The 13,479-nt window shown below is 35.6% G+C and overlaps 1 protein-coding gene across 4 annotated transcripts in view; it reads right to left on the bottom strand.

Moving 5' to 3' along the window:
* Positions 1 to 13,479, bottom strand: part of HNF4G (hepatocyte nuclear factor 4 gamma) — a 59,658-nt gene that overhangs the window by 16,115 nt on the left and 30,064 nt on the right. For 3 of the 4 annotated variants that reach the window (XM_072924771.1, XM_030266347.4, XM_072924772.1), the window contains exons 2-3: positions 2,919 to 3,087; positions 497 to 591 (exon numbers count right to left, since the gene is read on the bottom strand). In XM_072924771.1, coding sequence (XP_072780872.1) covers positions 497 to 591; positions 2,919 to 3,064 — 241 coding nt within the window. In that variant the 5' untranslated portion in view covers positions 3,065 to 3,087. Of the gene's footprint in view, positions 1 to 496; positions 592 to 2,918; positions 3,088 to 5,664; positions 5,869 to 13,479 lie in introns of those variants that run through there. The other variant, XM_032746998.3, reaches the window with a different exon arrangement.

The following is a 13,479-nucleotide window of genomic DNA, read 5'->3' as shown; positions in this document are numbered from 1 at the left end:
TCCGACTACTTTTTCACTCAACTTCACAGTCCTTTGTCTGATTTAAATGCTTCATGTGTTTAATTTTAAGGGAAGAACCAGTAAATTGGCCCTGTCATTACTTAGGGCACGGTGGGAAAAAAGCCAGATAGAGATTTTATTACTCAGATTTGGTAAACATTTTAAGCAAAATCTCACGGTTTGAAATATTCCAGCATATGGCTCAATATGTAGAAATCAATGAATTCTGGTGAAAGAATTAATTAATTAAACAGTCGCAAATTCACTTTAAATCCATGGACTTGTTAGTGTTCGAAGTTCTAGAACTGCTTATCCACTTGAAAGTTAGAAGACAAATATTTCACCTCAATATAAAAGCACTTTCCCATTATGAAGGTATTGTAGCAGACTTTCCATTGGTTTATTCTGGTGGAGTTTTTTAGAATTTTCATTATATTTCAAAGCTAACTCAGATTTTTTTTATCTTTGTATATCAAATAACAAATTACTCCATTACCTTCCTTTTTCATTCCTGCTCGAAAACACTTTTTTAAACGACAATATCTGCATTGATTCCTTTTGTCCTTGTCAACAATACACTGTCGGTTGAATCTATCAGAGACAAGAAAAGGTAAATGTTTACAGCATTAATAAAGTAGCACCCTGATTACAAAGAAGAAAACCAACTAATCGGTCCTGTCAGAATAATGTCTATAACCACAGACTCTCTTCTTCAGTTGCATTGATTATTCTTCTTTTATTAATCACTTTTGAAAGGTGTCCCAAACCTGATAATTTTCCAGGAATATATGTGTCTGTATAAACACATGTATGCATTGGAATAGTCAAGTATGGAAAATTTTGTAGGGATGTATATCATTTACACCTCAATTGATTCGTGAGGTATGTCAGTAACTAGCTGCATCAAATGGAAGTGGAATAAAAAAAATTAAGAAAAGCTGCAAATAGAATAGGAAAGGAAAATCAAAGAAAAAGTCATATGTTGGTGGCATGGAGGAGCCCCTTAGCTGCAAAACCATTACCCTCGTCTGGCAGTGTTTACTCCTTCCGGGAGATAACAATGAACAAGCTGCATGTTTTATCACTACAGGTGACAACCTAAACAGGAAATGAGAGGAACCAACACAATGAAATAAAGACTTGAGGAAGTACATGGAGCATGACACTGCAAGGCAGCTTACCGAGGCTATTTATGCACATCTACAGGTGTGCCTAAAGGGAATGCATACGAGCCATTTGCCCCTCTCTCTGTCTAGGTCTGCCTTTTCTTCTTTGCATGTGTTTGCTAGATAAACAGACTCTGCAAAAGCAGAACTCTTCCTGAAATCACTTATGTCAGCTCTTAACACACCACTTTAGGGGTATGTCTATGCTATTTCATTGGACAATGTTTGTAAGGGAGAGGTTTCCTTATAAGAATATTACGCAGGCAAAGAAGAGTGTAGGAAACAACATCTCCAGTAACAAGGCATTCTTATAAAGGTTTTATTGTCACCCCATGCAATAGCACAGGGGGATAGAGACTGGGGGCGATAGTCAGTTCACCCCATGTTGTCTCTGCTGCTGCTTCCTGCTCAAGGGAGGATTCCTCTCAGTCTTCAACTGCTCCATTGTCAGGTCTCTCCCAACAGAGACAGTTGTCCACAAACTTCTCCAGTGTTAGTTCTTCCCATGGGTTTAGTTCTTCATGAACTGCTCCAGCATGGGTGCTTTCCACAGCATGCAGTCCTTTAGGACTGGGCTGCTCTAGCAATGGGTCCCCTGTGGGGTCAACAGTCCTGCCAGAAAACCTTCTCCAGTGTGAGGTCCTCCTTCAATGGGGCCACAGGTCCGGCCAGGAGCTTGCTGCTGCACAGTCTTCCCATGGGGTCACATCCTTTCAGGTATTCCCCTTCTCCAGCAGCAGGTCCTCCATGGGCTGCGGTGGATATCTGATCCTCCATGGATTTCCATGGTTTTCACAGGGACACTTGCCTCATCATGGTCTGTGCCATGGGCTGTAGGAGAATCTTTGCTCCAGCACTTAAAGCACATCCTCCCCCTCCTTCTCCACTAACCTTGTTGTCTGCAGAGCTGTTCCTCTCTCACATTGTCACTACTCTTCTCTGCACAATAATTATTTTTTCTTCTTAAATATATTATCACCAGAGTTACTACCACCATTGCTGATAGGCTCAGCTTTGGCCATCTTGGAGCTGGCTGGCATTGGCTTCACCAGACACAGGGGACACTTCTGAAAGCTTCTCACAAGAACCCACTATTGTAGCCACATCGCTACCAAAATCTTGGCATGAAAAACCAATATACCCCTTTAGTGATTTTTTCAAACTCATTGAGTTTTCCATATACTCTGCTCATGACTCAAAATGGACATTTTCTAGCCCTGAGCGTACACAGATAATTTCATCAAACATGGTGCAGTGTGATATTTTGGGCACCATTTGGAAATTAACAGATTGCCATTCAGACAGACAGGGGGAAATGGCTGCTCAAAAGACCTGTGTGTCACACCAAGTGGGAATATGTGCAGATGTGTTTGTACAGTCCTTAAAACAAGACCCATAAATATTAGACTTTCTATTCAGAAACTACCTTTATAAGGAAAGAATTTTAGAAAACAGTTAAGTATTACAGTTTTCATATTGAAGTAAAAATATGAACATTTTTCCTTTTTTTTTTTTTTCAGGAGATGACTTTTTAAATCATAAATAAAAGAGTGAAACAGCTTCTCAGTGACGTAATGATATCAACAAGATCATCAAGCACCTGGAACATAGTTTCTGGAATGTGTAATATCAAGTAGCACTCCTTAAGAAAAAGCTGAAAATCCCCTGACATAACTGAAAAATTATGACATGGTATGAATATAATTTTTGCTTAAATTCATTAATTTAGTGCCTCTAGAACTTTTTAAATACCTGCATGAATAGACGTGGTTTTTCCTTATGCTACGTCTAAAAAATCCCTTGCATCCATCACAGCTGGAAGCACCATAATGTTTTCCGGTCGCTCGGTCTCCACATATTGCACAGAGACTGCTGACCCCGTTGTCGGCAGCATTCATGTTGGCAGCTTCTCCGGAACTGTCTGACAAGAGACAAGAACATACACAGTTATGGATAAGACTTCCAAAACCACCCCATGAGCGAGTTGTACCTAAATAGAGGCTTTTCCTAGCCTTTTCTCTTTTAATTGCCACTTCCAATTTATATAGCATGACCCATCTGATTACATCTGGTTCTTACTGACATGAACACCTTCAAAGTGATAGAGATGTTAAAAGAATTTATGAAGTTCATAACAACAAATAATCATGTCCTAAATTCTTTTCAGCTGAAGGGTTAAAAATTAAAGTGCTTTTCTGCATTTATAATTATAAATACTCCTACTAACATGAAGAGGAACTTTGGCACAAAGCAGTCTTAATTGGTAAAGATCCCATTTATCAATTCTCATACAAGCTGGCAATAACTGGCAACTCTCTTACAAAGACTTGTTAACTGTTAACATGTCTGTTATTTCCTTGAAGACATTTTTGACAGGAGCACTGGTGCAGTCTTTCCTTGCACAGAATATTAGCTATGTGATTAAGAATTAGTCACTGAACATGGTACACATTACTGAATAAATTAATCTGAAATCAAACCAGATATATTTATTCTTTGAGTCACAATGTTAACAGATGTGTTAGAAGAAACAACTGCAAAATAGCTTTTCTGTTTTGTTTCTGGTTCAAACAGAAGGAAAATATACCCTAAGTATCTGTAGTTGTTTTGTCCAGGAGAGGAAAGACTGCCACATTAATCAGATATGCAAAAATGAATTCAAAAGTCAAATACATGAGTTCATGAACAGTATACAGGATGAACAGTAAAACTGTTAATATTGATTAATATTACCCATATTGTATAGATCCAACCAAAACATATAACACAAATACATTATAAAATTTTAATTGTGTCCCACCGAGGTTAAAAGTTAAAGAGCTCTCTAGATACAGAGAAAAGCAGCCTGTTTTGTTTTGTTTTCTGAGCTGTAATTGATAGGAATTACATTAAAAATTCAAAAAAGAAATCTTAGAGATAAGAATTCAGTTCTATAAAGAATTTATTTTAAAATTAGGATTGTCATGACTTGAAAACTTAAATATTTTTAAACTAGGTTTGGTATTATTGTCTAGAAAATTGACTTGATATTGAAAAATTCTTTGATTTCAACAGAATTTTGTACTCTGCCTGAAAGTGGCTTGCTAAACTTATCTAAATGTTCCTAATTAGTTTAAACAGCTAGAAAAGATACACAAGAAGGTTCATAAGGGGCAACCTTCAGTTCCAAACTAGCACTGTAACAATACAATGTTTTTATAAATTCTATAAGAAAATACTTTGGCTAAACTCAAAATAAACTCTAAACATAAAAAGGCTGCACCCGATAACTAATAATTATCAAGCTAATCACTTACAGTGATAATTTAACCAGCTCTATCACCAACACATAATGCAACCAAGCACAACCTCCCTAATCTGCCTTCTCATTTTATTTAACATTAACAGATCAAAAGGGTGCTATTCAGCAAAAAACATATGACCAATGAAATACCCATATTAGAAAAAAAAGCAGAGAAATCATCTAAAGTTATATAATCATTATTGACAGCTACAAATTTAATTAGTGCATAAAGTTCTGGTTTTTCTTCCCAAATCAATAACCAAATCTAACCTTCTGTTTACTAAGCTTGCTGTAATTTAAAAGCAGAAATTCAGAAAAAACTTAAAACTCAACATTAAAAGTTAATTAGGTTCTATATGGCAGTTGCTAAATATTTTTCCTGCAAATCACTACATATCAAATCTGCCTTTTAAAAATACATAGTACTCTAGAACTATGAATTATACTTTAAGACACAATAAACCAATATTTTTAGTGTATTAAAATATTTGAAAGGCCATACTTGAGTAGTTTAACTTGCTTGATACTTTATTCACAGTATTTTTTGTCAGTACATATGATGGCATAATGAAATGGTATGCTTTCTATTTCAAGCATAAATTATTGAGAAAAATTCTCAAAAATTGCATATAAAAAAATATGCCTAAAGTGTTACATTAGTCAAATGCAAAAACATTTTCTCAACTAAACATTATCCTCTAAAAAGCTGATGTGATTATTTTTAAATCTCTCTTGTGCCTATATACACTTAGCTAGAAAGGCTAGATTAATACTTAAATTAAAAAAAAATATTAGTGTAACAATTAGAAACTAGGCATCAAGAAACAGTAGCTAATTTTTTTCACAAACCTCTAGACAATTTTTTCCTTTCCTTCTGAAAGTTATATACAAAATATACTTCCATGTCCAAACTGTCAATACTAGTTATTCATTTGTCTTACAGTAAATAAAACAACTGCTGAATAGACCACTTTTTTTTCCTTTGATTAACTGACTGATGACAGTACAGCTACTTTATTATATATAACTTCTCTTATATTTTCCTTAAAGAATTATAATGTTACTAACTCAGAGTCAGTGATGAAGTGTAAGAGAGCAGATTTGTAGTTTGAAAATAACCCCCAAATGCTCCATTAATAAAACATTTAACTAACACCTTATAGCATTACTACACTTTTTCTGTTAACTGGCTTGAATTTGCCTCAAAGAACTCACCATTGCCATTATACAGAATCTGCATGGTTTCAAACTCCAGTGCTGTATATGTCGGATCTAAAACCTCACTGTAGTTTGCCATTTCCATGTCCAGTATTGGTTCTGAGAGCCGCATCATTGAATGCAAAAGCAGTGGAAAAGCTGTTCAAATGTACAACCTTCCCATTCTGTTTCACAGTGATTGATAATCCAAAGTTAACTATAACTGTGTCACTTGCGTGCAGCAATGGGAGGAGCTGGAAAACTGCTTCTTCATGCTGTATTTTACCTGGGTATTTTTTTTCTTTTATGATACAGTGCAACCCTTCTGATAATCTTGGAATGCTTTTTGAAATAATCTTATCAGGAATTGTTCTGGTTCCAGTTCTTGCATGAACCCAAGGACATGCAGGAAGCTTCCTATCTCTCATGCTTTGCTGCACATTTTGCTGTCAATGTATAGTACGAACAGTTCCAAACAAACTACTCTGGTTGTTCTATGTAGAAACTAAGTTCATATGCCATTTTATTCTCTCACTTCAGAACAATAAGGAAATGTGATATGATTATGGACTATCTCAAACTATACCCAAATCACCCACCTACATATTTTAAAAGACAGCTGTAAAATTTCTCATTTTACAGCTGGTAATGTTCTTTCCCACTGGTAATGACTTAGCTCTGTAGGCATCCTTAAGCAAGGCTTCTAGTCACACAAGTCTGCAGCAAGGCCAGTTCATAAGTCCCTCCATCACACACTGTGCTGCTGCAATGGCTCCAGGCACTGTATCCTGCAGCCTCTCAGACAGTGGCTTCCTGCTCTAACCCTTCTTCCCACAAGATGTGGAATGTGGCTGGATGGCATTTCCAAGCACCATTCAGATGTACAGGAAGAAAAGAAATATTAATAACGGTCTCTGTAATAAACAATCTCTGGGTAGATCCACAGCTCATCAGTTGGTAGACATGGTGTGTACAAACCAGTTAAAAACCCTCTTGTAAAGCTACTTGAATCTGTGCCAACTATATAGCTGAACAGCAGAATTTCACTTGCCAATCAGGTGCTTTCAAATGTTGGATAGCAGAATTTCAAATGTTATTAATCTCAATACATTCTTTACAGAAAACTACCCTTTGCAATCTTAAAAAATAGTTACATAAAGATTACATATACAGGAAAACTACCCAGTTTATGCCTAATTAAGAAGAGCTAGTAACTGTATATAAAGCATTGAAATGCATATTTGAAAAGAAAAGTGTCTTCAGTTCCTACTCAGTAAAAGTAGCTGTACAAGGGCACCATAAATTAACTTCTCGATTAAATAACTAAATAAATATTTTTAAAAGCAGTTTATGACAGACAAGCTATCAATGAAGGAGGAAAATTTACACCAAAAGACCTACCAAAAAAGCCTTTCAAAATTCATCCTCCTAATATCCATGTCCCCAGGGTTACCTGAGAGACACAAATCATCCTGTCTCCTTGTGGACATGTAGATGTAGTCTCAGGCCAGTTCTTCTCCTGACTCCAGCAGAGCCCAGTAACATAATTATGACAATAGGATTCTTGTATAATTCACAGATCTATCCCTAAACCAAAGTGTATTGACAGTTGTGTTACTACTTGCACAAATTCTCCTCAGATTTTGGAGGGTCTCCACAGGGGTTGTCCTTTTCAACCTACTGCTATTCATTTTTCTCTAAACCATTCATCCATTATTATGTTTAATGTGATATCAAAAAACTGCAAAAGTTACTTCTTAAAAAGAGCAGCTGATATGACTACAGATGCTTCCTATACATGACAGAAGACAAGTAATACAAAATATGACAATTTTTAAGGATATTTAAGAATATGACCAAAATTTTAGAATATTTACTTCCTACAGTAATGGAAAAAAATTACTCAGAAAGTGTCATTTCACAGTAGTGGAAGTGTACAAGGTTTCACAGTTTTTAAACACAGCTAGGATTTCTTTCTTTTGCTTAAATAGTATATTAAATTAAGATTGATGAAAAGTTGTTTGTTGACAGCCAATATTGTTTAGGAAACTGTAATTTCATCATGAGATGGAATCATTTTATATTACCTGACGACTCAGTTTGGAAAGTTTCTTCTGTATCAGAATTTGTTGTATTTGCTACAACCATTTGTTGTATTTGTATAGTATTTGCTATAAAACTAATTACTAGTTACATAAAAAATGATTCATTGCCTTAACATGCTACTTAGCGTAAAATAAAAAGGCTTACATGTTAACTAGAATTATCTATTGTTCTTCAGTGTACACTTTTTGATAGTATGTTCTATAAATATTATCTGTCTTTTTAATGCCAAAATTGTATGCTTACAAACATATCTATTGCATATTTTTTATTTCAAAATGCCAGCCCTGACAACATTCCTGCATATAAGTAAATTTTAAATAAGGGAATGAGGGAATGAATGTAAGATGGAAGGTTATCATGTATGACATGATCAAATCCTGCTATTCCCTCCGCTATTAGCAGAACTTCTTCAATGCTGCCAAAACAGGCCCCTTAGTGACTGCTAAAGAGAGGGAATGAATTGACCCTTCATACTTCTGTCATATAAAAACTCATTTCAATTGATTTTTTAATATGGAAAAATGTATGCTATAGGAAAGACATTCTTTATATTATTTTTTCATGTGTTGCTAAGGAAACTTCTTACAGTCAAATCTTGCACTCATAAAAATGTGCTTTCTGGGGGATTTTTGGCGTCATGAAGTACATCATGAACAATTAATGTATACTAAATCACTATGGTAAATATTAATATTTTTTTTTCAGCCTTAGGTGGATTAGAATGCAGTCCTGGAATTAGAGGAGTTGACGAAAGACACTAATGATGAACAGCTTTTGTTCTTATGTAAGTTCAAGCTTTATACTGTTCACTAGTATTCAGACTCCCTCACAGCAGATTTCTTTTCATACTGGACAACTGCACTGTTTTTCAAATTCTGAATGACACTGCAGTTTGTAGTATAAAACAGTCTGAGTCAAGTCATCAACTACTGACAACCAAGAAATATCACCCTAAAGTAAGCAAAAGTTTTAAAACTGTGTAATTAGTCAAACTGCTAAGCATTTCTTTGATATAAGTGATACTGTAAATTGGAGTAAGAAATAATTTCTCAAAGTAAATTTTGCAGTAATTGTGACGAGAAAGCTACACAATAATGGTTTTGTTAATGTGGTTTTCTTGCTTTTTTTCTTTAAATCTGATGACCCCAGGATCACATACAGAAAGCATTCCTATCTTATCTTTAAGACTATTAACTCTGTTAATTGTTCAGCTCTCCATATTAAATGTAATCATTCTTTCTGACTGTGGTATAAAATACAGCACAACCTAATAAAATCAAGGTTATTTCCATAAAAGTCTTCCTGAAAATAAAAACAAATCTCAAACTACTATCACCACTAAACCAGTTTTGATTTCCTCTTTTAATAAGTAGCAATATGTCCTTTTACCTTTCCAGCTTAGTAAGAAATGTAGGTTGCCAGAAAAAGTGTTTAATTCAAAGTTTTTTTTTTTCTTGTTTCCCATGTATTCTGGATAAGAACACACCTTCACTCTATTTCTTGCTTTGCAAGAACAGTGAGTTATGGTGGACATACTTGGAAGGCATCCTGTTTTTGTCAATAATCTGTCCTATTTATCCATAATGTTGGCAAAACACACATTTTGATCAGTTTGCCTCTTGAAGGTTGGCACACATAGGACAGGATATGCATGGAGGTCGTACTAGAAAACCCTAAAGAAACCATACGAGCTAAGCCAGAATGCCTCCTTACTACATAAACTCAAAGACCTCCAAGCCAGAGAGTTTATTTGCCAGAAACTTGCTACCCAGGAAGCACACCCATGGGCAATCTCATCTTTGCCTTACAAAGGTACACACCCATGTAATAGCACAGGCTGAGCTTCCCTCTCCTGGAACACACCCTCAGTGCCAGGGAGAACATTGCTAGTCACCATCACATCAGCTCTGCTGACGCCTACCCCCAGGTGCTTCATAAATGGTCCATGAGTAATGACTGGGAAATGCTTGCTTGTGTTCTAAAACATAAAATTATGACATGTTCAACATGGAAAGCTTTGTAACACTGTGGCATTACTTTATTTGATAGCTATTGTTGGCTTTTTATTTTTCAAATAAATAAAAATGTTAGAGTTGGATCAGATCCAAAAATCAGTGATAAAATGTGTGTATTAAAGTATAAATGTGTATTACGAAGCTTCTTCAAAAAGAAACAGTCTTTTTCCTTAACACCTAGGTAACATGATGGAAATATGGCTACAGTCCTCTATAACTCCAAGATATTGCAGCAAGGCTTATAATGTTGTCATGCCCCTCTCTCCCTCCTCCAGACCCCAAAAACTTCAGAGCCAAGCAAGGACAAAGTTGCCTTTGAGCTGGTAAATGTGAAAGGATTTTTCAGAACAATTTGTGAATCATGAGAATAAATATATAGTATGAAGGCTTCCACTAAGGTGACCAAAGGCATCATCATCCCACACCCTGCTCAAACCCACCAACTATCACCTTCAACAAGTAAATTTATGGCACTTAGACTTTTCACTTTGTCCTAAAAAAAAAGAAATGGTTAAAAAAACCACTAAAAACGCACAATCAATACCACAACTGAATTACAGATTTTCATGGCACACTTATTAGGCAAGGTGGTAAGATTAGCTGCAACAAATCATGCCAGGTGAAACTTAAGTAAGAGATCTTTGTGGGAAATCCAGGTTAAGCCTGTTTTCATTACTCACATTTTTAGACATTTAGACCACCCCAGGCATTCTACAGAAAGGAGATTCTTACACATAATGAATTTGCCTCTTTTTTTAAGTTAAATTGGTCATTCATTATGTTGAGCTCCACTCTAACATGCATAATATATAACTTTCTTTTATAAGTAACGTTGAGGGTTGTGTTTTTTGCTTTGGTTTTTTTTTTTTTTTCCATTTTGGAGTAACACAGAAGAGACAATTATTGTGAGGTCTGATTGTCATCATATTTATGTTTTTGGCTTAAAACACTATTTTTCTTTCAGAACAACCAGCTACAACTTCAATGGTCATGAATGTGAATAAATATAAAAAGCAAAGAAAATGCCTTGTATCTGACTTGTCAAATAATATGGACCCAGCCTTCAGCACTCTTTAGAGATTGAAATAATCCCAAAATAGTTATTAAGATGTCAATGAGTAATCTACATCAGAGTTTCAAAGCTGAGTAAGAGATCTAGTACTCCAAATTCTTTGATGAGTAATTTACAATTTTAATCTTGCATCCACTTCAGTACTTGTACTGTCAGTAGCTGAGGGGAAATATCAAAGGAATATGAAAGCTCTAAAATATTTTGAGCCTGAAGATAGTTGCTGCAGGATAATTTTAAGGAGAATTTACACTTGCTGAGGACATAGCTCACTTTCAGATTCTCCCTCTCTATTCCAAACATAATTTGCTCCATCTTATTCTAAAAGGATGATTTATTTACTCACTTTCTATACCACAGTGTCACTGATGGAATACAATGCTAGGATAGCAACAGTAATATAATGGTGTTATATGCAAAAAGATGTTACATCAATTCTTAAGGTGAAGGTAGACAAAGCTATCTGGTTTATCTGATTTTATTTATCACTTACACATGCACACATACATCAATGAGTGACCTGGGTAGCATCTCACAAAGTACAAGACACATTGCAGTTTACAAATCCTTAGTTGTGCTCTCTCTAACAGAAAGGTGCTTTGAGGATGATTTGCACATTACATTCACTCATAATCCTCATAGAGCAAAATTATTAAGACAGTATCTTCTTCATTTTGCAAATGTCCCATGCTACTGCTTGTTAACAGTTTAGTGAAACCCATAGTCTATCTGTGCCAGCCTTTCAGCAAATAGCATCACCAGTAGGAAATATTTGAGGAAAAGCCATCTCATAGCCAAGAGGTCAAACATGGACCATTGCATTATGAGTCACCACTAAATGTCAACAGCTAGCTGCACAGCTGCTCTGTGTCAGGGTGATGGAAGAGTGAAGGCCATGATGGTGCCAGTTGAAGCAGCACATTTCTACGGGAAGATTTAGAAGGATGAGTAATGGTGAAGTGGAATCTTGAAAACAGTCATTCAAAAAGGAAGCTGAGGCATGTCCTCATTGCTCTCTACAGTTTTCTGAAGACAGGGAGTGGAAAGGGATGGAGATGCTGATCTCTTTTCCCTTATATCCAGAGATAGGCTGAATGGGAATGGTGCAAAGCTGGGTCAGGAGAGGTTTAGAATGGACATTGAGATGAATTTTTTTTATCAGAGGGTGGACAAACATGGAAGATTTCCTAGAGAGGTGATCGGTGCCTCAAGCCTGCCAGTGTCTAAGAGGCATTTAGAAAATGCTCATCAAGATTTTAATTTGATCAGCAATGATTTGGACAGGCAGTTGCACTAGCTAGCTGTTACAAGTCCCTTTCAACTGAAACATTCTATTCTATTCCAATCTCATCTAGTCTAGTGAATCCTCATATTTTCTATTCAGTCAGAACACAGTATGCCAGATACAAGGGACAGGCAGTAAAGACTGAGGACACAGAATAGTTATGCTTTTATCTAGCCATTCCAGGAGGATGTCCTAGAATGACAGTAGACTGCAAGCCATGTAGATATCAAATGTTATGCAGATTTAAAATCTTGTTTTATGTACACATATGTTTATATATAAGTATATACACACAGGAGTTTATTGTCAGTGTTTTTGTGACAGCTGAATTTGCCTCTTGAATTATCACTGAGTATACAAAAATTAATCTGACAGGGGGAAGCTCTCCTTCTACATACAGATTCTTAGTAATTCTTCACAGTGTATTGTCCATGTCCAAATTCTCTCCATGAACTAATAGCAAATTGTATTTTACCAGCTCAGTCCATTTCCGTGCTTGCTTTGTGTCCAGATTAACAGTAGATTTGCTAACCCTATCTGAGGTTAGCAGGCACTATTAGAAAATTGTGCATATTTATGGGGAAGAGGGATAAAAAACAGGATACTTTTGCTTTTTACATTGCAACAGATTAGGTTTACTGTTAAGTATGTGAATTGGTACTAGGTAGAGTTTAGTACTTAATATTTCTATTTTAACTTAATATTCTGTAGTTCATTTTACTCTTGAAAACTCACTATAGCCATGAAGTATTGACCATTTAGAGGGCTTAAAGGATTTTTGTAGCATAGAATTTTGTGGTGAGATTTGTTGAGGTACAGTTAAATGACTGGATACACTTGTTAATTATTTGCTTAAATCAGGTAACTTATTATTTTCTGCTACACACAAGAAAATCAATCAGAGAGTTGTCCTGGAGAGCAGAGTGAAATGAGAAGAAAAGAGGAAAAAGTTCAGGCATAAGATAAACCAAACCATCATGTTACTGATAAGCAAGACTAAGCACTCCTGTTCAGTCATCCCCGGGTGATTAGTAATTTCTTAATAAGCCTTCTTGGCAGGTTTTATGCAAACTTGCTCGTAAACAATGTTTTATATAGCTAGTTAGATAAAATTAACTTACAATTTACCCACAGTTATCTTAGAAATACCATATAATGAGATTTTTTTTTCCACAGATAAACACCCTTGCCTTTCTCATACACAATAAAAGAGTTCAAAAAGAGGTTAACCATTACCAAGGCAAGGTTTGTTTGGTATTCTCTTTCTTTGGCTTGCTGGAATCTTTCTTTTCTTTGTGATCAATTAATCATTGCAAGTTTTATAATTTCTATATTCTATCCTCTGCTGAATGAGTTAT

This window comes from Taeniopygia guttata, chromosome 2 (genome assembly GCF_048771995.1).
Source record: "Taeniopygia guttata chromosome 2, bTaeGut7.mat, whole genome shotgun sequence".
Taxonomy (NCBI): Eukaryota; Metazoa; Chordata; class Aves; order Passeriformes; family Estrildidae; genus Taeniopygia; species Taeniopygia guttata.
This window is presented reverse-complemented; position numbering and strand designations above follow the sequence as displayed.